At 41.5% G+C, this 26354-nt stretch overlaps 1 protein-coding gene across 3 annotated transcripts in view; it reads left to right on the top strand.

The window, feature by feature from the left end:
- Positions 1-26354, top strand: part of SPOCK3 (SPARC (osteonectin), cwcv and kazal like domains proteoglycan 3) — a gene marked incomplete at both ends in the record, with an annotated part of 359585 nt that overhangs the window by 136077 nt on the left and 197154 nt on the right. For 2 of the 3 annotated variants that reach the window (XM_079706799.1, XM_079706800.1), the window contains one exon: positions 15153-15267. The exons of the other annotated variant lie outside the window; for it this stretch is intronic. In XM_079706799.1, the coding sequence (XP_079562925.1) occupies positions 15153-15267 (115 nt within the window). The remainder of the gene's footprint in view (positions 1-15152; positions 15268-26354) is intronic. 3 annotated transcript variants of the gene reach the window in all.

Here is a 26354-nt window from a genome sequence, read left to right on the forward strand (position 1 = left end):
TGTTTTGATCCCAGTTCTTGTTTGGGAGCCTCAAAGGCCCAAATGCAGACAGCCCCTCAAAGCATGGAGGGACGCAGGGAAGGAGACAGAGAGGAGAGAGAGATTGCTGTGGTCAAGATGAACCTTCAAATCAAAGTTGTAAAAGACACGAGGGAAAATAAAGCAGAGAAACATTAATAAAGGTAATTTGCAGGATCGGAAAAATTAACACTAACTATGCATTGAAGGACCTATTCCAAGAGAAGAATCAAATTAAATTCTGGCAGTTGAGTGGAATGAGTAGCTTAAGTGCTAATAAACTCCAGGTGTTGACGTCCGAGTGTACATGGTAAACCCCAGCATAAGACAGATGGGGACCAAAAATGTGTAAGCAGTTACAATGTCCATTTTGCATCATGTAAGCTCAGAAGCTTCCAGGCAAGTCTGTGTGTCCTGTTGTCCCTGGGCCCATCCGTGCCTTCCAAAATTATCTTCCTCTGTGCTGCCATGTGGGTCCCTGGTGGTGGTCTTTGACCTGTCTCTGTAGGGTTGTGGAACATGCTGGCCACGTGGCTGCTGTAACTACCAGGACGGTGGCTGTGAGTCCAGGAATCTCCCAGTTAGCTGGTGCCAGTTTTGTCCTCCTGACCTGGGGAGACCGAGCGGGGAGACCAGGGCAGGTGTGGGACTCGCCTTCTGACGTTTCCCTGCACTGTCTTCCTCGCCTAAGTCACCATCCCTGGATGAGAACTTCAGGACCCACCTTGAGAACGTGTCTGGGAGAAATGGGACCAGTCGCCCGTCACTGTTTACTTACATTTGCATTCAGAGGGTTGATGCATGGGCATCACCAGATATTTTACTTTAATCATTTTCCCTAACATTTTTCTCCAACCAGGACCAGCTGGCAAGAAATGGCAGCAATGAAATTTGGGTGATTTCTTTATAAGTAAATTATTATTATTATTATTTTTAAAGAAGATGTTGGGGGTAGGAGTTTATTAATTTATTTATTTTTATTTTTGCTGTGTTGGGTCTTCATTTCTGTGCGAGGGCTTTCTCTAGTTGTGGCAAGTGGGGGCCACTCTTCGTCGCAGTGTGCGGGCCTCTCACTATCACGGCCTCCCTTGTTGCGGAGCACAGGCTCCAGACGCGCAGGCTCACTAGTTGTGGCTCATGGGCCCAGTTGCTCCGCGGCATGTGGGATCCTCCCAGACCAGGGCTCGAACCTGTGTCCTCTGCACTAGCAGGCAGATTCTCAACCACTGAGCCACCAGGGAAGCCCTATAAGTAAATTATTTAAGACAAGTTAAATAAAAATGCAATGAATGAGTGGATGTTAATTTTTCTGTCTTTGAAATAGTAAATACTTGCCCTAAAAAAAAAATCATTCGATTTATTATTTCAAACAATGAGTTTGTAAAGTCTGAACCTTTTGTTTAAAGATTAATTTTTTTCAAGCTCCAACATTCTTACAGTCTATACTTCATGAATTGCATAAAATAATAATACTTTGTTAATCCAGTTTCAATACATGATGCAGTTCACCTACTGTTTCTGCAGTTACATGCTCAGGTAACTCACCTGGTTTAGTGAATCTAAGAGATGGTGAGATGCTTTCAACTCCTCCCCCACTGGCACCGTCCCCTTTTTATTCTGGCCTTAAGAAACGGATGCATCCCACCTCACCACCTCCCTTTTCTCCATGCTGCCAGGACTAATTGTGCCTTGATTGGTGTTTTATTTGATTTAGTGGGTTTTAGAGGTGAGCAATTTTTTTCCTTTTCTTTCTTTTCTTTTCTTTTCTTATTTTATTTATTCTACGCCACTCCCTGAGGCATGCAGTATCTTAGTTCCCCGACCAGGGATCGGGCCTGTGCCCCCTGCAGTGGAAGCATGGACTCTTAACCACTGGACCGCCAGGGAAGTCCCTTCTTTTTCTTTTGGCAGTGAGAAATCAGGAGATGATTATTTTTATAGAGAAAAATTATGTTAAACAATGTTATTAAAAACAACGTGTATTCAAGATATTTTTAATATTCCTGCAAAGGTGGGGACCGGGATGTTATAGAGAAACTTTGAATTTATGCTGCTATTCTTTTTGGAAACTGACAAGTACTTTTCCAACACTTCTCCCAGAGGCTCAGTAAACTTCTCACCTGCCTGACAGTCTTAGCACGTGACCGCCTGACAGAGTATTTCCTGCTGGTCGACGGGGACTCCATCTTCCAGGCTGCCTGCCACCTGCCCAGCAGGCTGGGTCCTGTGAGGTTGACCCCTAACATAACCCACTTAGCACATCAGCACCTGTCAGGGGGACTCTCGGCTGTGTGTCAGGGCAGGAAGGTCGGGGGCCCCCACTCAGTGGACGTTCCCTCCAGCTTCGTCCACAAGTGTTTCCAGGAGCTGTCCGGTCGCTTGTCTCGGACACACAACACATGGCGCCGTGGTGGCCGACATCCTAAAGCCCCGGGAGGTCCCCCTCTCGGCTGAAATAAGGATGTACCACGGGGCTGTGAATGCAAGAGGTCGGTGACCGTGTGCTCTCTTTGCCTTACATTCGACCCTGCAGTCTCAGGGTTACAGCCACTGAGCACAAGGAGGTCAGAGAATGTGGTGAAATGATGCTTCAGTTTCGTGATGGTTGTTACATGGTATTGTTCTCATTCTGTTCCTTTAATTTCCCGATAGCCTCGTCAGAAAGATACATTTCTAATATTTACTATTAACAACTATTAACAACTAGTTGTTAACAACTATTAACAACTGTGCAGCCGTTCATCGCTGCTGATGCCACGTGTTTGATGTGGAGCCACATGTTGTCGTTCTCGGCTTTTGTGCCAGGACTGGATGCTGCTCTGGTTTAAGCCTGATCGGACCCCATTGCCTTGTCCATTTACAAACCCAGAAAAGTGACTACGAAGACTTTTTGAGTGTTTTGGATATTTGGATAAATGCCTCAGTCAACAGAAATTTCCAGTGTCTTTAGATTTCTAACTTAGGTGTTTGGGGATGTTAACTCGCTGGATGTGGTGGCCTTACCCAGCCAAACTCGGGTCCACTCACCCACGCGCAGTCAAGCCAGTCCCCTGACATCGGGTCGTGGTGAGGGAAAGTGCAGTGTTTATTGCAGGCGCCACACAAGGATTGCAGGGCATGTAGCGCTTAAAGCACCGAAACTCGCAGAAGGCTTTCAGGGAAGGGAGTTTAAAGACAGAGTGAGGGAAAGTGTTAGGGGGGGTGTGATCAGCTCGTGGACAATCTTCTGATTGGCTGGTGGTGAGGTCATCGGGAATCAGCATCCAACTGGTCTGGGGTCTACGTGCTTGTGGGCAGCAGAGAGTTAACTTCTCCCACCTGGCAGAGGTTTCAGTATCTGCAAAACAGCTCAAAGGCCATGGCTCAGAATATTATCTGTAGTCCTGGAGGAGGAACTAAAGGTCCTTGACTTTGTTCAGTGGCTAAAGTATTATTATTTTGTCTTGTTTGACTATTTTCCTTTCTTTCTGGAATTTCTCATTTTTCTGATTAAATTTATTCTTTGTGACTCGGGGAAGGCCAAGGAGGCTAAAGCTTTTCGACAAGCAAGAGGCAGGCAGAGGACATGGTAGGGGGTCTGGACATGCGTAGGCCCCAGAGGGTCCTGTGTGGTTACAATGGCAAACCATTGATCTGGTAGGTCCGTGCTAGAGGTGCGGTCCTCTAGAACATAGCAGTCATTTTCATTTGTACCAGGTGAATAAGCTGACTGAAAAGGGCTATGAGTATCAGAAAGTGCACTGTCCTCTGATTTCGTTGTGCTGGTTGTTTGGAATTTAATCTGATCATGCCGAGTCGGTGGCAGTCAATGGAATCTTCATTTAACAACTGCCCGATCCATCCTTTGCAGAGGACTGTCTTTTGTAAGTGATAATATTAACTGGAATCGACAAACTGAAGGCTGAGGAAGCCCCTCGAGGGTCACTCACCTGCCGGGGTCATTATCGTCGGGCTTTGTCAAGATGGTCCGTTACGGTCGTGTTCACAGCTGTTTGAGCACCATCGACCTGAAAGAAGGGATATTTGACAAACATTTTAAAAGATTGAACTCATAAAATGTGTTCTGAAGATGACTATGTCTGTTAAAAAGCATTTAGTTATGATTTCTACTAATTCGTTCCTTCAGCCAGTATTATCACTGGTTCTGTAAAACCGTCTTCATTTTAAAGGTCTGGGTGCACTTAAACCGTCTTTCCATATTTAAGGTGTTAAGATCCCAGCAGTTACATGGAAATCTTTTGTGGACGTTACCAACAGCCTATAAGTGCACATTTGAGAAAGTGAGATCGAGTTCTGCATTCTTTTTCCTGTCATTACTTGTTTTTCATTGACTTTACCTGTCCTTAGTGTACAGTAGTTACCTTATAAAAGAACATGCTTCACTGATGGGGAAGGCTTGATTTTCAGTATCTAAATTTCAGGTGAAATGTGTCATCGTTGATTTTTGATTGTGTCCTCTGCTGGGCTGAGGTAGTTCATGGAGAAGACCTTAAATATTATCTTGGAGAATATGGAGGTTTTTCTTTTGAAAGCCTCGTAAAAAGGAGGAAATGGGGCTTCCCTGGTGGCGCAGTGGTTGAGAGTCCGCCTGCGGATGCAGGGGACACGGGTTCGTGCCCCGGTCCAGGAGGATCCCACATGCCGCGGAGTGGCTGGGCCCGTGAGCCATGGCCGCTGAGCCTGCGCATCCGGAGCCTGTGCTCCGCAAAGGGAGAGGCCACAGCAGTGAGAGGCCCGCGTATCTCACACACACACACACACACACACACACACACACACACACACACACACACACAAAAGGAGGAAATGAGGCTTTCCTCATTTTTATAGATGCATGATTTACATGAAATAAAGTGAAATAAATTAAAATGTACAGTTTGATCCATTTTCGTGGATGCAGATCATTGAATTAATACCACCTCAGTCGAAGCAGAAATAGAGAACAAACCTTCCTCACACTGTCTGCTCTGCTCTCTCTCCTACCCCCCGGCCCTGTCCCCCGTCCTGGCCTGACGCAAGCCATCCCTGCTCCAAACTGTTCGGACTTCTTACATTTAATTTAGTTTAGCTTGCTCTAGAATTTGATGTACATGGAACTACACTGTGTGTATATCTCATGTCTACTATTTTTTGTTTGGTATAATGTTTTTGAGACTTAGCCAACATTTTTGCATGTTTCGGGGGTTATTGGGGGTCTGTTTTATTGTTGGGTAGTATTCTGTCTGCATGACAGCGATTTGTTGCTTCACTCCTCCGCGGATGGGTATTTGAGTTCGTTCTTATAAATGTGGATGCCACGAACATTTTTGTAATAGTCTTTTTGTGAACATGCAAAAAAATTATCTTGGCTGAATTCATAGACGTAGTGTGGTTTAACTATGTAACAAAGCACTGAACTACGTTCCAGAGAGGTGCAGGGTGTCAGTTTATGTCCTGTCATCTCTCAACCCACTTTCCTCTGCAGCCATGGAGCTGGATCCGGGAGCACATGGCCTTTGTAGCCAACACAGAGTTCAGCTTTGTCAGCAGAGGGGCTGCAGGGGCGTTGCATAGCGGGGTGGGGGGCTTTTCTCTCTGGTTTCTCCTCATGTCTTGGCGGGGGTACATGATGGAGACAGGCGGGGGTCTCCACCCCAGCTGCATCCCATGGCAGGCTCGCACACCCCAGGCTCAGGGGACGCCTCACACCCCAGGTCTTGCACTGGAGAGTGGATGCCCGATACTCAGGGTCCCCACCAGCGCACTCCTGTCAGCGCCAGCCGAGCCGCACGTGGGTGGAGGCTACCCGCTGCCCCCCAGCTGCAGTCCTTCCCTCCAGCCTGGGCGCACCCGTACCAGCCATGGGGGCAGTGGGGCGGTGTTGCCTGCTCTCCAGAGACTGTGGCCCAGCTCCGTCCTGTCAGCCAGATGCTCAGCCACCCAGTGGGTGGTAGCTTTCTCCAGCGAGGTCTGCGTCCCAAGTGTGGGAGGAACCGTGGGTTCCTGGTTCAGTTCCTCCCCTTTGCTCTGCTTCCGCATCAGATGTTTGCCTCTGTTTCAGGACGAAGCGTGTAGGTGCTTAGAAGCCCTGATTGTGTCTCTTAGGGATTAGCTTCGTTGTCCTCTCAGAAAGAGTGCATGTGGATATTATCATTTCTCCTTTTAAATCGGCAAAAACGCAAGAGTAGAGTTGACTTCGGGAAGCAGTGAGCTTAGAGTCAGTGGCCTGTAGCTGCCTGGCAAGTTACAGAAGTTTTGTAGGACTTTAATAACTGTCACTTAGAATACGAACAAGAATGGGCAAATGGAGTACTTTCTGTACATCTGGAAATATTCTAGGCAGTTAACACACATTTATGCAAAGTCACATAAACATATTTTCAACTCAGTGCTCATTTTCTAAATTATTTCTTATTTTTTAATGTCCCGGTTCCCAGGTCAGTTAAAGTACAGAATTATAGAATATGTTATTTTATATTTTAGAAGTAGCCCAATTTCTTCCAGTTATAAGTGAAGACATTGGGTATAGAATAGTTAGGGGACATAAGCAGGAACTGTAGGTAAACATTATTTCATAAGACAAACTGTTTTTGTTGTATTTTTAGGGACTTTTCCTTAGGATTCTGTTTCAGGCAGCCCTTTAGTAAATGTGAACCAAATCATAGGTATGTTTAGCTCTAACATTGGAAAGAAAAGCCCAGATATAAACCTTTATGATGGAGATTAAGTCATCATCTTTATATATGAAATAATAGATTTGTAAATGGAAACCAGTAAAAATAATGAGTTTTACACATAACCAATTTTTCTGGAATGCATCTACTTTATTTATTTATTTATTCTTTTGCGGTACGCGGGCCTCTCACTGCTGTGGCCTCTCCCGTTGCGGAGCGCAGGCTCCGGATGCGCAGGCTCAGCGGCCATGGCTCTCGGGCCCAGCCGCTCCGCGGCATGTGGGATCTTCCCGGACTGGAGCACGGAACCATGTGCCCTGCATCGGCAGGCAGACTCTCAACCACTGCGCCACCTGGGAAGCCCCACATCCACTTTATAAAAGAAACACCATTAGCATTTATCACTTTAAGAGTCAATATGATGTACTGACAAAGAAGAAGAATGATAAAGAACTGAAGAGAATGGTGTTGAAAATCTTCATCAGTCTTTGACTAGAGCAGAACAACTCTAGGAAGAGATTCTGCCTTGTGGCTCCTGGAGTTTTCATTAACTTTGATTGATCAGTGCAGTAGTCAGTTGCATTTAATACACCTTTATAAGATAGGATATTATTGAAATAAACATTCTTATATTTGATATATATTTATTACAAAATAAATTAATCAAGCCATTGCATCTGAATCTGTGAATTGTGTAGACCTCCACATGTAGTGTTTGTAGTGGGGACACCAAGTTAGAGTGGGTGGATTTTATGTAACTGAAATGATAGTAAGGTTTCAGACTAAGAAAGTCACTGCAAAGACTTGAGGCTACATTTAATCACATTTAACACCATAAAATTGGCTGTCAAAAGTCTAATTAACTCTCAGGCATTAGTCTGTTTTCCACGCTGCTCACTTGCACAGCCTTTCATTATAACATCTGGCAACGTTTTAAAAATTCCCTAGAAGACCACATCTTCCTTTAGTTTCACAGAGTAGAGTTACAGTGAAGTGAACTATTGTTAGAAAAGCAACAAAAGCATATTTGATGCTTCGTTCTTGAACCACGAGGAAGGTTTTTAATCTCATTTTTGGGTTGCAGGTTACTTCATTTTTTGTAAAAGCATCCAATTAAGCTTAAAGAGACAGGTTCCCGAGTGTATGTTGATATGTATGTTGAGTTTACTATTTAGTTGACAATTTTCCAAAATTAAAACCCAACTCTCAGTGGCACAGTTCACCTGCTCTTAAATCATGATGAATATCCAACAGAGTCTTTGTTTTCTTGGTTTTATTCCAACTGCTAAAGAGTTCTCTTATCACCTAAATACGCTTTATGTTACCAATTGAAATTCAGAAGAAGAGTGCATTTGCTTAGATGTTCGCTAGACTAGCTGGAGATAAACATTCCACAGCACAAAACTTTGATGATAACAAAGTATTATAATATTCAGGAGGTAAAGAATGATTGCCTACATGGACGGCAAGCAGACGTACTAGTTAGCGGCATCTGATGGCAAAAAAACATGAAATAATATCTTCATTATGGTAAAGAAAAAATAATTATCAAATAAAGTTCCAGGCACAGCTAAATTATCCTTTAAGAGGGGTTGAAAATAAAGATACATTCAGAAAAATAAATAAATATCGAAGACAGAGCACAAATTGTGCTTGTTGAAACAATCACAAAAGGATGTGCTTCAACAAATAGAAGGAAATCATACAAGAAAACCCAAAAGGAAGAGTGAATTGCAAGAAGCAATGATGGGAGCTTCCCTGGTGGCGCGGTGGTTAAGAGTCCGCCTGCCGATGATGCAGGGGACACGGGTTCGTGCCCCCGTCCGGGAAGATCCCACATGCCGCGGAGCGGCTGGGCCCGTGAGCCATGGCCACTGAGCCTGCGCGTCCGGAGCCTGTGCTCCGCAGCGGGAGAGGCCACAGCAGTGAGAGGCCCGCATACCACCAAAAAAAAAAAAAAAAAAGGAAGCAATGTTGGGCATAAATTGGTAGAGTTGATCATTTTAGATGAGCCATGTCAGTAAAAATAATAATAATAGAAATAATGACTAATTTGCAGGGGTGGGGTGGTAACGTGTGGTGTAACTAATAGAAAATGGTGAGGAAACTGAATTTCAAAGATTTGATGCTGATGTGTTCGAAGGTCCTAGTTCCCTTCAGAAGGAGGACGAACTACTTACTATACGGGTATTCTTATCAGTTATGCCAGCCGTGCATGTAAACATCTAAAGGAAACAACTAAAGAGATGTCATAATTTCCAAACTAGCAGGAAGGACAAAGGTACTAAATGAATAAAATACAACCAATACACCATGAGGCAGGAAAGGGGAAAGAAAAGCAAAGGAAAAAGAGCACTGCAAAGTAGCCCAAAATAACGTGATAGAAAAGAGTCCAATTATATTAAAAAAATTACAATAGGTAAAACAGAAAAAGAGATAAATTGTCTTAGGTTGGGCTTCTAAATCCACCTAAGGGTTTTGAAAACTGCCTTTAAAATATAAAAATTAAGCATTGAAAACTAAAGGGATTGGAGGAAAAGTTCACCCGGAAAATACAAATCAGAAAAAGAAAAGCAGTTACAGCAATATTAATGTCGGACAAAATCTGCATAGTGGAAGGGAAGATCAGGAAGTTTCTTCAGTGGATTCAGGTTGCTGCCTCCACACACCTGTTCAAACCCGGCGTTGCCTGAGCCCCAGAAACCATTTCTGCTCTGTCCTGTGGTCACCCTTGGCCCCGTGCCCATCTTCCTTATCCCTTCTCTCCTGGACATTTTGTTAGTTTCCCTGTTGATCGCGTATTCTTCAGAGCATCTCCAGATTCTTGTGTGTGACAAACCTCATTACACCACTCCCCAACTCAAAATCCCTCAACCATGTAGCATTACTGACAAGGTGAAACTCCAGTGGGTCAGAAGCTTCCATCTTCATCTCCAGTGTTTTCCCACACTACTTGCTGGTATCACCCACATTTGCATTTCACTGATACTGAACTGTCACTCCCTGAATAGGGAATCCTCTCACCATTATATAATCCCTTCATCTGCGTGTGTGTGTGTGTGTGTGTGTTTGTTACCACAAAGCTAAATACACACACACACACGTATATAATTTACACCCAACAGTGTATTCTACTTACCTATTTTTTCGTCTCTCTTCCAGTAAAAGGGTTGAGTCTGTGGGGAGCACGCAGGGTATGTGGTGTCATGTGTGCTGAAATGCAATAATCCCCTTTAGGAGCAGAATGAAAAGAACGAAATTTTGCTATTTGCAGTAACATGGGTAAGTCAGACAAAGACTTATATGTGGAATCTAAAAAATAGCACAAACTAGTTAATATAACAAAAAAGAGACAGACTCACGGATACAGAGAACAAACTAGTTGTTACTAGTGGGCAGGGGAGTAAGAGGTACAAACTATTAGGTATAAAATAAGTTACAAGTATATATTGTACAACACAGGGAATATAGCCAGCATTTTATGATAATTATACATGGAGAGTAACCTTTAAAAATCGTGAATCGCTTGTTGTACACTTGTAACAATCAAATGTTGTACACTTGTAACTTATATAATATAAATCAACTATACTTCAGTAATAAAAGGAGAAAAAAAATATCAGTTAAGTCCTCAGGTTAGTTCATATCAATGAGAAAGATTATTCAATTATTAGATTCTTATTATTAGATTAGTAGATGAAGAAAAGAACATAACCAAGTGAATTGAATGCACTAGCTGAAATCTTCCTAGGTGTGGTTTTACTGGGTGATTGAGAGGAAGTTAAAAACACTAATGCAGGATAGAATAGGATTAGGTAATTTGAAAAAGATTGAAAGAATGGAGCGCAGCGGGGGGCGGGGATGGTTTTATCCAGCCTCTAAGATACAGGATTGGTTCTGATGCATGGGCTTCAGCCAAGAGGAAGATGGTTGTGTCATTGTTGTGATTTCAAGAATAAAATCTCAGGCATCTGTATTTATAGCCTGTGATGTTTTATAGTTGTAAGCTGCCAACAATGTGAGTTCTACTCAAAAGTACAGATGGTTAAAATCACATGCACAGAAAGTGTCTTCTTCTTGTTGCAGATTCTCCATACGGGCTTCCTCATGTTCACTTTCTGTTATATTTTCCACCTCTTGACAAATGCTCCTGCTCTTTTATTTGATCATTTATGTAAAGTTTTATGCCAAACTTGCATTAAATTCTTTTTCATGTGCTGTATTTGTTCTGATAATTTCCTTCTCACTCTACATCATTTTTTGCGTTCTCATCCATCTTATCAAGTAGATATAACATAAGAGGGTCATGGAACTTTTGAAAACTACCTAACGTGGGCTGTATTAGGTAAAGAAAACTGAAAGAAATAACTACTATAACTATTAACAGTCTTCATTCAAAGTACAATTAGGTTAGATTAACCATGATAGTTTTATATGTACTAGATAGTGTTTTATTTCAAAGTGGAAACACTCTTTTTTTAGAATGATGTCCTAGATTAACTATATCAACAATGAGTACATGACATGTACGTTCACAAGGCACAGTTGTAGGTGCAATGTCATTGTTTAGCTGTTAGAATTCTTTAATCAATATTTAAAAGTCATGTTAATAATTAAAAATCAAAATAGACTGAGGACTAGAAATAGCTCAAGACATTTTTAATGTCTACTAAGTTATTGTATGTTTTTCTTTTATGTTTTCCAACAAGAAATCATATGATTCCAAGGTATAATAGTTTTTTAATTAGTGGCAGTTTAAACTGTGACGGTATAATGAGAATGTCCCAGAAATCTGCATTTTCATACTGAACAAAGAATGCTTAACGTTTTATAGGGAATAAAATAATATAGTTTATCTTAATTTTTGATACTAAGAAATTAAGAGAAAATATAATTGAGCTAATCATTGCTTGTCAGAAAGTGTTTTGCTTAGACTGGAGGAAATGGGAGATTTGTGTTGCAAATACATGTGTTTAATGTCTTGACCATTTTATTGGATTGCCCAAAAAGTTCATTTGGGTTTTTCCGTAAGATCTTTTTGGCCAACCCAACATCATGCTATGTCTGTTATGGAATATTTTATCAATATATGTGTTCATATTCTTTATTTTAAACTTCATGTTTGTTTGAAATCTCAAATAAGAGTTTTACACAGATATACTTTGTATTTTTCTTTTTTAATAAATTTATTTTATTTATTTATTTTTGGCTGCATTGGGTCTTTGTGGCGGTGCAGGGGCTTCTCATTGTGGTGGCTTCTCTTGTTGCGGAGCATGGGCTCCAAGTGCACAGGCTTCAGTAGTTGTGGCTCGTGGGCTGTAGAGTGCAGGCTCAGTAGTTGTGGTGCACAGGTTCAGTGGCTCCGCGGTATGTGGGATCTTCCCGGACCAGGGCTCAAACCTGCGTCCCCTGCACTGGCACGCGGATTCTTAACCATTGCGCCACCAGGGAAGCCCTATACTATTTTTTTTTTTTTTTTTTTTGTGGTACGCGGGCCTCTGACTGTTGTGGCCTCTCCCGTTGCGGAGCACAGGCTACAGACGTGCAGGCTCAGCGGCCATGGCTCACAGGCCCAGCCGCTCCGCGGAATGTGGGATCTTCCCGGACCGGGGCACGAACCCGTGTCCCCTGCATCGGCAGGCGGACCCTCAACCACTGCGCCACTAGGGAAGCCCCCATACTTTGTATTTTTAAAGGAAGAAAATATGTATGTATCTATATCTGTCTATATACAATATATATACACATATATCTGCTTATATACATATTTTATTGGATTCATTGATTGTCAAAATGAACTCATTTATTTAGGTTATTGACTAAATATGCCTAAGATTTAACATATTCATAAAACTAAGTTCGATTCATACAGCACATATTAGCTCTAGTTTACCTATATTTGTCTACAAAAGACTGGCTCAAATCTACGTTTCATGTCCAGTGAAAAGCCCAGGGTCCTCCCACATACTTTTTAAAATTCCAAATGCACATTCTTCTGGTCACCCTGGCTTTATTCTTCTACATGCACTGGAATTTTATTTTCAGCTTGCTATGTTTCATGGATTGTTTCTCTCAAATTTGACCTGTACCCAAACGGGACACTCAGCCTTTTCCTTATCTATACCAACTCCCTCTCTGGCCTCCCTCCCATAATAAATCACAACAAAATATCACTAACCATCACCAATAGAGAACACCAATAGCTGTATTATTTAAACTAGAGAAAAGGTGTCAACAACACAATGCCTATCAACTAGTGAATGGATAAATAAATGTAGAATAGCCATGCAATGGAACATTATTCAGCAACATAAAAGAATGAAGTAAGGATGCAGCTATAACATGGTTGGACCTGGAAAACATTGTTCTAAATGAAGGAAACCACTCAGACAAGACCACATATTGTATGATTCTATTTGTATGAAATCTATAGAGACAGAAAATCGATTAGCGAGTGCCCACTGTAGGTGGTTGTTATAGGTTGGGAGAATAAGGGTGATAACTAAAGGGTATGGCTGTTTTTGTGAGGTGATAATGCTATTCTAAAATTGATTAATAGTTTTACAAATATGAATATACTGAAAAACCATTGAATTAATTTTTATTAAAATATAATTGACTTACAATATTATATTCGTTTCAGGTGTACAACATAGTGCTTCAGTATTTCTGTACATTATAAAATGAGCACCTCAGTAAGTCTAGTTACCATATGTCACTGTACAAAGTTATTACAATACTGTCAAGTCTATTCCCTATAAGGTTCCTTACATCCTGTGCCTTATTTACTTTGTAACCAGAGGTTTGTACCTCATTTCATGTTCTCCACTCATCCCCCCACACCCCCTCCCCTCTGGCAACCCCCAGCTTATTCTCTATATCTATAAGCCTATTTCTGATGTTTGTTCATTTGTTTTCTTTTTTTAGATTCCACGTATAAATGTAATCATACAGTATTTGTCTTTCTCCATCTGACTTATTTCACTGAGCATAATAACCCTCCAGGTCCATCCATGTTGCTGCAAATGGCATTATTTCATTCTCTTTAATGGCTGAGTAATATTCCATTGTACATATGGACCACATCTTCTTTATCCATTCATCTGTCAGTGGACACTTAGGTTGCTTCCATGTCTTGGCTATTGTAAATACTGCTGCAGTGAACATAGGGTGGCATAGATCTATTCAAATTTGTGTTTTTGTTTTCTTTGGATAAATACCCAGGAGTGGGATTGCTGGATCATACAGTAGTTCTATTTTTAGTTTTTTGAGAAACCTCCATACTGTTTTCCACAGTGGCTGCACCACTTTACATTCCCACCAACAGGACCCAAGGGTTCCCTTTTCTCCACATGCTCTACCAGTACTTGTTTTTTATTGTCTTTTTGATAACAGCCATCCTGACAGGGGTGAGGTGACATCTCATTGTGGTTTTGATTTACGATTCCCTCATTATTATTGATGCTGAGCAACTTTTCACGTGCCTGTTGACATCTGTATGTCTTCTTTGGAAAATGTCTGTTCAGGTCTTCTGCCCAACTTTTAATTGGGTTGTTTGTTTTTTGATGCTGAGTTGAATGAGGACCCCTGGGCTGGGGAGCCCCATGAGGGGCTCAGATCCCTTGCTCCTTGGGGAGAACCTCTGCAATTTTGATTATCTTCCCGTTTGCGGGTTGCCAACACAGGGGTATGGGTCTTGACTATACTGCAGATTTTAAAATTTAAAAGAATGTATCGTATAGTAAACCAAATCTTAACCAAATTTTAAACTTGAAAAGAATAAATCATATAGTATGTGAGTTACATTGCAGTAAAACTGATATTAAAAAAAAAAAAAACCACAGCAACAAATTACAGTTTTGTGTTGGCAGCCACCAAGATAGAGGTTTTCCTCTGGAGATACAGTAGTTCAGATGTCAGGCACAAACAGTTTAAACATGAAAATACATCTCATTTCCTACCATGATGCACTCAGGCAGCCCCACATACAGCTGTAGACTTTTCTTGGAGATCCCAAGACTCTAATGTCGACTGACACCCTTTTGGGTTTCAGCATTTTTTTCTACCTACCTGCATCCATCCAGGAAAAGCGGAAGTATAATTTATAATTCTTCACTGATACAAATATTGCAGCAACACACCCTACCTTCATTTCTCCACCTGGAATGCTTAGAAGGCAGTAGCAACTACAGAGAGTTTTGGTGGTAAAGTTTCTGTTTTGATCACACATAGTCTGATCACAGGGGTTTGTGCATTTCAGCTTCTGAACAGAATGGATGAGACTAAACTACAAATCTCTATTGACTCTGTTACGTGAGTGGAAGCAAAAGTACCTCTTAATAGAGGAAGAACGTGAACAAAATTTACAGCTGAATGCTCTGTAAATTCCCTGATCAAATGGTGTTTGATGAGATTAGAACCTCCATTGTACAGAAACTTATTTTAATGTTTTCTGTGAATCTCTTTCTTTTTTTTTTTTAGCTCTAGACCCAACTAAAGACCCGTGCTTAAGGCTGAAATGTAGTCGCCATGAAGTGTGCATTATTCAAGGTTCTCAGACCGCAGTCTGCGTTGGTCGGCGGAGTCTCACGCACAGGTAACCTCGTAAACTCAGTCCCACTGAGTGAATGGTTTTGTACCAGGAGTTACTGCAGAGTATAAATGTTTGGCAACGTGTGCTAAGCTTTTATCCAGAGTTTATTGAAACGGTTGCAAAACCTTGGCTAATACAATCATGATTCACTTGGGTTAAACATTGTTATTAGAATTACTCTAGATTATAGAATTCAGGCATATACTGTTAGAGAAAGAGGGTTTTGTGAAGATTGCGTTAGAGGGCTGTATCTGCATACTTGTACTTTTTTCAAGTTTAAGGAAAGTACAGTTTGGGTATCTTCTAAGTGTTTCTGCATATGCCAACCCAAAAGTCCTATATGCCTCAGTGGAGAGTTAGGAGCAAAGTTAATAGGAAAAAAAGTGAATGATTGATGTTTATTAAAAAAAAAGATGAAGAGTCACAAATAGAGGTCTGGGTCTTCAAGGAAGCACTGGTACTGCTGAAGCCCTGGGGTCTGTTCCCTGAAGGCTGACACAAAATCGCAAGAGGAGAAGAGAGTGTTTAAATATCTTATGTGAAGCTCAGCACTGCTTCTGTAGGATAGGTTGCATGTGGAGAAGTGCTAGTAATTTAGAAACAGGATGTGGAGTTTGGTGCTAAGTCAGGATGGGAACACGGCACAACCCACAAAGTGCAATCACTGGGTAGCTGACTGAGGCGGCAGGGGTGCCCACTCCCTCTGTTACTCTAAAAGGAGTTCTCTTTACGAGAACACTCTCTTCTGTGACAGTGGCTGTGATTCATGTTTTGTTTTTACATCAAATGAGCAAGAGAATTTCGCTGTTTCAGGGGTGTTCAGAGACAAATTGGTTTTTGGCTTTACTGGACTGACGTCTAAATTGTGTTAGTCAAACACACCAGCCGACCGAGAATAAGAACATCAGAGGGTGATAATGTAAGTAGCAGTTCTAGGAAGCAGCCAGCATTTAGGTTTCTTTGATGTTCCTCATTTACAGGAAAGCACTTACACATTAAGCCCCTTGTTCCGTGCTGAGTAGATTAGCGGGGGTCTTCGTTCCCTTTGCCCAGGCGGTGATGGCTGAACCCAAATACAGGGGCAGATCAGTGCGGCCGAGATAGAGTTTTGGGAATGAGTTCACTTGGGACAAAGAATTGTGTCGTATCAGTAACTTCCTCGTGGAAATAATAGAGGGCTGGGGAGAGAGAAGCACAGCAAGGGGCCGGGAAGTGTAGCAGCCTCCCAGGTAAGAGCGTTTCCTGAAGTCAGCGCACTCCAGGCGCGGGGGAGTTACAGAGGGTGAAGCATTTATCAGGTATTTACCCCCAGGCAATCATGACCTCTCTGTCAGTTTTATAGGAGGACACAAAACTTCGGGCCAGCAGTTTATTTTTCTCTGTATTTCCTTAGAATTCCAAACAGTTTCTGAATTTCTTGGAATTCCTATTAATTAGTCATCAAACATTTAAAATATTAGTATGTAAACATACATGTAGGGGTGTGGGAGAGGCGATTTCTACTTGAGAAGTCAGGAGGAGGATGGTGTGGAAATGAATCCCTAAGTTGCAGAGAGTTCATCGCTTCATTTCATAGAAAAGCAAAACTGTTTCATCGCACATTTCCGAGACCCCGGGGAGGTTTCCGTGCACCCACATTTAACACCTTGGGAAAGGCTCTTCTGCTGTCTCACCCCAGCTCCCTGAACCCCAGGAGGAGAGCAAGTGAAGGCTTCCCAGTTAATAGCATGTCTGGGGCAGAGATGGTCTCCTGAGGACCGCTGACCAATGAGCTGGGAGATGCTGAAGTAACTGATGTCACAGAGCCAGGGAGCTTCAGAGCATCCACTCCTGTTTATTGACACCAGTGTCAGTGCTTTTTACCAATGTACATCTCACTGCTTCTCTGACTTACTGTAAACAGACTTAACTACAGACAAAAAGAAACTTCCTTAACCTGGTAAAGACTCTCAGAGGCCAAGAGCTGAATTTGAGTGTAAGCAGGTGAAGCGTCCTGAATCAGGACCACGGCCAGCTCTGCCTGGGCCGCGTGAGGGCTGAGCTTTGAGGAGGTGGGCATCGGGGCGTTTTTGTAAGTAGTGTTTAGTCCAGTTCTGTTTCTGATAGAGACTTAAAAAATTGCACTCAGTACACACTATATTCAATAAATAAAAAACTAGTTTCCGAAGAAATAAACTTAATATTTGACGTGCTTTGAGGATGTCAGCACATAGGGAATGTTTATACAGCACTTAGGGAAGGAGGGGTGCCGTGCAGTGTGATTAGTGACGTAAATAATCGACTAATATAAGTAACGTAGAGCTTACGTCGGGGGATTGTGTGTGTTTTGGGGGGTGAGGCATGGAAACAGAGAAAAGGGGCTTAATCAATTTTGGCTATTTACATTGCTTAGGTTAGAAATTCCTACTGTTTTTTATTTATAGGAACAACTTATTGTTTCTTTCCTCGATCTCATGTAAGAGAAAAATGAATCCTTGCCTTACTTCAAAGAGTTCTTCCTAAGCTTCCCCCCCAGCTAGATAGCACATGCTTGTCCCTGTTACCTTAGTGCCCTGGACTTCTCATCCTGTGACACCCACCATGCTGGTGATGAATCGTCTAACACCATCTCTTCAATTGACTGGATATTTCCCGAAAGTGGGTTTGTGTCTTATTCACCACTTTATACTCAGAACCTGGCATCCTTACTGGCTCGTGTATATTTTTGTTGAAGAGTGTATTAAAATACCTGTTATTTATAGAACATTTAGAGGAAAAAATGAGTAGTTTGATCAGTTGGATTGGTTAGTCTAGATAACTTCAGTCTAAAAGTTGTTTTCTGTGCTTATTTGTTGAAGGTGGTCTGGGAAGGGTGTAGAAGTCAGTCAACAAATGTTTTAAAGTAAATGTATTGAATGATTGAAACAAATAAGTTATTGCCAGTAAAAAAGGGTGAGGAAGATACGAAATTGTGAGAGAGAGATTAGTCCATAACTGTTTGAAGAAACTGGTAGGTACTCGCCTTAGATTTGCAAATACCTCAGATAATTGGTAAATATTTCCTTCCTTAGTGCTTTAAATAACATTAATTGTCTCCTGACCAGAGAAACAGCCTGCTTCCAAAGCTCACCCTGTGCTTCACGCTGGCTTTGCAGACGTAGAGCGTCGTGTAAACTTCCAGATTTGTCATGTTTAACGTCATGTGTTTGGATGTTTGTCTCCTGATGGCTTTTTCTGTGAAGAATTGGTCTCAGACCAGCATGAAGCCTGTGTTCTTGTGCTGCTTTCTGTTACTCTTTTCATGTCCATCACTGTGAAACCAAATAGTTTTATAAACAGTGAGAAAGAACGTGGACTGCAACACGCTTTCTACGATGGCACCGTAGCCAGTGTGTAGGGGGTTTGACATGAAGTGTGTGCTGGCTTCCCAGGTATGGCTCTGATCACGTTTCACATTGTTACTCTGGGGAAAAGCTCCCAGTGTGCTGGTAGCTAAGAGTTTTGTTCCATAGTGTTTGTGTGTTGTGAACAGGGGTCCAGGGTTTGCATATTGTGAGCAGAGCCCAGGGCTTTTGCTCCTTTGCTTTACAGGTGCCGGTAATTAGCACTATTTCTAGATCAGTGTTTTGGGCTTCAATCGATGCTGCTGGTATTTAAAGAAAAAAAAAGGTTTTGGCAAAATAAGCAAGGAGCAAGGTTGAAGAAGTTGTTATAGGACAGAACCCGCCCTGTTAATTTCTGCTTCATTTACACCAAAGGGTGAAAATAAAATCAATAAGGAAATGCTTTTGGCCTCCTAAGAAGGCATTAAATCAAAGAATGGTGAAGCTAGTTTAAAATGCTCCTTATCAAAAATAGATATCAAAAGAGAGTGAATCCTAAAGCTCCTCTATTTTAGCTATATACTTTTGGAATTCATAGTTTTAATGACCTTATTTAAAAGAAGATCGAGGGGCTTCCCTGGTGGCGCAGTGGTTGAGAGTCCGCCTGCCGATGCAGGGGACGCGGGTTCGTGCCCAGGTCTGGGAGGATCCCACATGCCGCGGAGCGGCTGGGCCCGTGAGCCGTGGCCGCTGAGCCTGTGCTCCGGAGCCTGTGCTCCGCAAGGGGAGAGGCCACAACAGTGAGAGGCCCGCCTACCGCAAAAAAAAAAAAAAAAAAAAAAAAAAAAAAAAAAAAAAATAAAAGAAGATCGAGGGCCTCCCTGGTGGCGCAGTGGTTGAGAGTCCGCCTGCCGATGCAGGGGATACGGGTTCGTGCCCCGGTCTGGGAGGATCCCATATGCTGCGGAGCGGCTGGGCCCGTGAGCCACGGCCACTGAGCCTGCGCGTCCGGAGCCTGTGCTCCGCAGCGGGAGGGGCCACAACAGTGGGAGGCCCGCATACCGCAAAAAAAAAAAAAAAAAAAAAAAAAAAAAAAAAGAAGATCGAATTTCTTTGGGTAATTATTAAATGCATGGCTATGGTATTTATATTTCCATTGCTATACTATTGAGATATTTATGTTGGGAGGATTCAATCTCAAGGCGTAAGTTTAGCAGAGTCCCCAAAATATTTAAACTGAATTGAACTTACCGTAACTATTTTGAAGTAATGACCCTCTGTGGTATGTGAAGGCATTGATATTGTTCTTAGGGAGAGTGAAATCCAACATTTATTTCAAACTTAACGTGTGCAGAGCTCTTCACTAAGTGCCTTAAATTGATTTAGTTTTTACAACAACCCTAGTGCTTTATACCAGAGATTATTGCGCCCATTATACAGAAACAAAAGCTGAAGCTCAGAGATTCTGGGTATTCTGCCTGAGATTACGTGTATAAACAGAGAGAGAGAGAGAGAGAAATAGGGCAGATTTAAGATTTGAAATCAAGTCTACCTTTTTAATATAAGCATTCCTTTTTTATAATAAATGGACTTTAATTGTGTTTTTGGACAGATGTTTATGTAACTCATGGAGTATCTCCCTGAATCTCTTTGGTTAGAATATAGACCATTTGCAACACCGTTTTTTAAATAGACTTTATTTTTCAGAGCAGTTTTCGGTTTTCAGCAAAATTGGACAGAAGTTAGAGAATTTCCCACGTGACCCCTGCCCCACATGTGCACAGCTTCCCCAATGTCACCACCCCCATCAGATGGGACATTCGTTACAATTGTAAACCTACACTGACACGTCAGGGTCCCCCAAAGTCCACAGCTCATATTACTTTTTAATATTAATTGCATTTAAGAAACAGGTCATAATATTTTGAATACTAGAGTGAATTAGTGTAATGTTGTTTGATTCCTCTTTTTAAGACACAGATAATAGCTAAACTTCATAGTGTTTCATTTATGTCTGGAACTTTTCTAAAGATATACATATTATATATAATATATATTTGTGTGTATATGTATGTGTATAGTTGCATACAGACACATGTATGCATAACTAATTTAATCTCACAACAGTGATGTGAGGTGAAGTGGGTTACAGTTATTACCTCATTTTATTCATGGAAAAAGCTGAGACACAGAATTTATAGAATTTGCTCAAGTGATAGATTTGGACATTGAACCTGGCCATTGAAGTTCCAGAATTTACTCTCTTAATTATTATGCTGTCTTTTGAAACATACTATTTAATATTGATAAAGCATTTATATAAATGAGGCATTCTTCTAAGCATTATGGAGGTAACTCATTTTATCTTAAAACAATCCTACATTCCTTTATAAAAATCTCTGGCTAACGACCGCCTGATATATAGTTTCTCAGCCTATTTTTTTTTTTTTTTTTTTTTTTTTTTTTGGTGGTACGCGGGCCTCTCACTGTTGTGGCCTCTCCCGTTGCGGAGCACAGGCTCCGGATGCGCAGGCTCAGCGGCCATGGCTCACGGGCCCAGCCGCTCCGCGGCATGTGGGATCTTCCCGGACGGGAGCACGAACCCGTGTCCCCTGCCTCGGCAGGCGGACTCTCAACCACTGCGCCACCAGGGAAGCCCTCTCAGCATATTTTAATGCACATCCTTTCTTGCTGAAAATGTAGTTCTTTGGTTCTCCTTTTATTCTGATATCAGCCTCAAGAGCCACTTGGGAATTGCTTAGAAGAAGAAAATTGAACTCGTTAGACTGTCCGTTTACATCAGTCCACATGATTTGGTCAAGTTTTACTTTAGATGTTCCCCATCACACAAGCAGAAAGCACATTTCTCAAATATAGAACTAAGTAACGTTGACAGTACTTTTTTTTTTTTTTGATTTATTTATTTTTATTTTTGGCTGTGTTGGGTCTTCGTTTCTGTGTGAGGGCTTTCTCTAGTTGTGGCAAGCGGGGACCACTCTTCATCGCGGTGCGCGCAGGCCTCTCACTATCGCGGCCTCTTGTTGCGGAGCACAGGCTCCAGACGCGCAGGCTCAGTAGTTGTGGCTCACGGGCCTGGTTGCTCCGCGGCATGTGGGATCCTCCCAGGCCAGGGCTCGAACCCGTGTCGCCTGCATTAGCAGGCAGATTCTCAACCACTGTGCCACCAGGGAGGTCCGTTGACAGTACTTTTTAAGTGCACAGCACTCGTATCATTACTGTGATATTATTTCCTCCTGTTGAAAGTCTGATATCCTCAGGTAGCCCCTTCTGACTTGACTGGGCAGCTTCCCAGCCCTTGGGACAGGGGGCAGCCCTGTCAGGCAGGAAACTCTCTGTAGGGATGTTTCAGAACACACGCCTGAGCCAGACTGCCTGCCTTCACGGTCTCGCCTCCTCTACTTGGCTCTGTGACCTTGGGCAGGTCACTTAACCTCTCTGTGTTTCAGTCTCTTCCTCTGTCAAGAAGGAATGAGAAAAATTGTACTTTCTGATGATGTTTGAAGGATTAATGAGTTAATATACAAAAACAATTAGAACAGTACCTGATCTAAAGTGGGCGGGCATAATATAAGGGTGAGCTGCTGCTACTTTTTCCTAAACATGTTGTGTATTTTGTAATCATAGACTTCCATTATGTCTGAGTTTTTCCCTAGTTAAATGTTCTGCCCATCTCTTCCCTTGTTTTTCTGGCATATTCTCCACTCTGCAGAAGCTTTTAGCGTTAATGGTTAATGGTGTGTAATTTGAAACCAGACTGGCTGGCTTTGAGGTCTGATAGAGGATGACTCTGAACACATTAAACTCCCCAAGACTGTTTTCCTGTTTGTGAGACAGACATGATGATTATGCGATCTATGTTTTTGTGAGAATTAAAGACATCATTTGTGTACAGCTCTTTTCACAGTGTAAGCACTCGGTAAACATTACCGATTGAGAAATCTTGATTCGGCTTTCTCCCACATGCCTCCCAGCCCAAGGAAGAATCAAACTCTCCTTTATGACTGGGTCCATAGCACATTAGAAACACTTGTAATCTCCCTGCATTAGAGTTGTTTGTGTTTGTATTTAGTAGGTAAAGGTTGAGTTGCTGTTGTATGTGAGAACATTGGCTGGCTTCCGTCGTGAGGGTGGGAGATGAAGATTCCTTCCTACTTCGTGTAAAAGGACGTGCGTGATGTCGCTGTGGAGGATGGTGAGGATGAGGACGAGGTAGGATATGTGAGGGCGGCTGCTTAGAGGGCAGAGCCGGGCGTCAGCGCTCCCGAGAGCTGTTAGGCGCTGTGACTTGGACAGCTTTGCTGCCTTCAATGATTTTTCTGGTTCATGTCGTTTACTGCTGCCTGTTTCCCCGGACCTCCTGGACTGCTTGTCAAAGTCACCTGTGACGGCCTCGGGCATGTCCTCTGTGTCCTTTCCGAGGGCTGGAAGCCCAGTGGGCAGCTCCGGGCATGGGGAATGGAAGGAGTTCGTTCATGCACAAGCCCTTTTCCCTGCCATCCGTTCTGGCTCCCTAACAGTCTCTTATACAAGGAAAAGAGTAAGAATTGGGGAAAAGTGCAATGAAGGAAGATTCAAATATTGCTCGATGAAGTACAGTTTGCAGAATAGACCAGAGAATAGCGAGGCCCTTGGAGAGAGGAAAAACTGGGTAATTCATGAAGAAGGTAAGTTTTAGGGATGTACTTTAGGTGGATCTTAGGACCTCCTAAACCCATGTCCTTTAGTGATGGGGATTAAGAGTCTCAGATTCAGAGTCCAATTACATTAATTAGATTTCTGAATTATAGGAAGAGAGAGAATTAATCACACAGGCTAAATAGCTGCTTTTTACATTAAACAAATATCCCATCCTTTTGTCTATAAGGAGGTTAAAACTATTATTTTTATTTTTCTAGATAGAAATCTATTTCTATATTGTCATAATTTACTATTTTGAAGGAACTGGAAAAAAACATGACTGTTTATTAGTTAAATGTAAAAAAGTAGAAAAATACTATACAAAAATGGTATAATTGACACCAACTTTAACATTTTCCTTGAACTGTTATGAAAACAACATGTGGGAAGGGAACCCCTTTAAAAGATAGAAAAGGGGGTACACAGTGCCCGCTCCCTCCCAAGAACCCTCAGTCCACTCCTGCTCTTCCAGAAACTTCCTAAACACACAAATCCATACAAACACAATTATCTCCTAATGGGAGTGTTTTATGCATGTTGTTTTGCTTTGTTTTCCTAACTTAATATGTTTTTCACATTTGCAACTCAGCATATGCATCTTACTCCTTTGAATGGCCATAAAAATCCTTGACATGTATGCACCACAGTTTATTTACCCAATATCTCACTGATGGACATTAGGGTTAGTCCTAGCTGTTCCTCTTATACTTTTACTTACCGCACTCTGTGGCGTGCATCTTTGTGTCCACGTGTGCATATTTTGACCGTAAATTCCTAACAATTGAGTTGCTAAGTCAAAGGGAAAGTATATTTAAATCTTGACAGATGTTGCCAAACGCCCCACAAAGAAATTGTATCGGTTTCTCTACTTCAAGCCGTATATGCTGGTGCCTGTTCATCACACCCTTGCCAGTACAAAATACTGTTTAAATATTAGTAATTTAGAAGTTTCAATTGTTCTGATTTATTCTTGACTTTTAATTGGTTTATATAAAATCACATGATCCTATCAATAAATGCAAAAAAAGCATTTGACAAAATCCAACACCCATTCATAATAAAAACTTTCAGTAAACTAGGATTAGAGGTGAACTTTCTCTGCTTGATAAAAAATATCTACAAAAAACCGACAGCTAGCATCATATTCAATGGTGAGAAACTTGAAGTTTGCCCACTAAGATCAGTTACAAAGCAAGGCTCTCCCCTCTCACCAATCATTTTCAACATCATATGGTAAGTTCTAGTTAATTTGAAAATAGCAAAAAGGAAATAAGTGTATACATATTGGTAAGGAAGAAATCAAACTGTCTTTGCAGATGAAATGGTCATCTGATATAGAAAATATGAAAGAATTGACAAAAAAACCCTGCTAGAACTAATAAGCAATCACAGCAAGATTGAAGGATACATGGTTGACGTACAAAGGTCATTTCATCGCTATATTCCAGAAATGTACAAGTGGAATTTGACATTAAAAAAACAATAACATTTTAACAATTTGGTTAAAGTTCTTCCATGGATTAGAGAAGTGATGTTGTTGATGTGTCCATACACCCAAAGCCATCTATAGATTCAGTGCAATCCCTATTAAATTCCAGTGGTGTTCTTCACAGAAATAGAAAAAGCAATTCTATAATTTGTATGAAACCAGAAAAGACACCAAATAGTCAAAGCAATTTTGAGAAAAAGGACATAGCCAGAGACATCATGCTTCCTAATTTCAAACTGTACTACAAAGCTATAATAATTAAAACAGCATGGTACTGACATAAACATGGACATATAGACCAATGGAACAGAACAGAGAGCCCAGTAATGAACCACTGCATACACAGTCGACTAATATTTGACAAAGGAGTCAAAAACACTCAATGGAGAAAGGACAGTTTCTTCAATAAATGGTTCTGGGGAAACTGGATAACCACATACAGAAAATGATACTGGACCACTTACAAAAATTAACTCAAGCTGTATTAATTAAACATCGATCAGATACTGTAGAACTCCAAGAAGAAAACAGAGAAGAAGTTCCTTGAATTGGTCTCGGCAGTGCTATTTTGCGTATGACACAAAAGGCAAAAGCGATGAAAGCAAAAATGGGACTACACCAAGCTAAGAAGCTTCTGCACAGGAAAAGAAACCATCAACTAAATGAAAAGGCAACCTACAGAATGGGAGACATATTTGCAAACCACATATCAGATAAGGGGTTGTTATCTAAAATATATAAAGAACTCATACAAGTCAATAACAAAAAACAAACAATCTGATTTAAGAATAGGCAGCGGAACTGTCTAGGCATTTTTTCAAAGAAGACAGACAGATGGTCAGTAGACACATAAGATGCTCAGCATCACTGATCATCAGGGCAATGCCAATCAAAACCGTAATGAGATAGCAACTCATACCTGTCAGAATATCTATTATCAAAGAGACAACAAATAACAAGTGTTGGTGACGATGTGGAGAAAAGGGGACCCTCGTACACTGTTGGTGGGAATGTAAACTGGTCCAGCCACTGTGGAAAACAATATGGAGGTTCCTCAAAAAATTAAAAATATATCTACCATATTATCCTGCAATCCCACTCCTGGGTATATATCCAAAGGAAATGAAAACAGGAGTTTAAAGAGTTATACATATTTCCATGTTTATTGTAGCATTATTCTCAATAACCAAGATTTGTAAACAACGTAAGTGTCCATCAGTGGATGAATGGATGAAGACATTGTGGCATATATATATACACAATGAGATATTATTCAACCATAAGAAAGAAGGAAGTCCTGCCATTTGCAACAATATGAAGGGACCTTGTGAACATCATGCTGATTGAGATAAGCCAGACTGAGAAAGACAAATATTGCATGATATCACTTACATGTGGAATCTAACAAAGCTGAAATCATAGAAACAGAGCATAGAATGGTGGTTCCCAGTGGCTGGCAGTTGGGGGAACTTGGGGAGATGTTGGTCCAAGGGTACAAACTTGAAACTAGAAGATGAATGAGTCTTGGAAACTGAATGTACCACTTAGTGATTACTGTCAACAGTACTGTGTTGTGTACTTCAAAAGTGCTGAAAGACTAG

The sequence above is a fragment of the Hyperoodon ampullatus genome (assembly GCF_949752795.1).
Source record: "Hyperoodon ampullatus genome assembly, chromosome: 6".
In the NCBI taxonomy this organism is placed as follows: Eukaryota; Metazoa; Chordata; class Mammalia; order Artiodactyla; family Ziphiidae; genus Hyperoodon; species Hyperoodon ampullatus.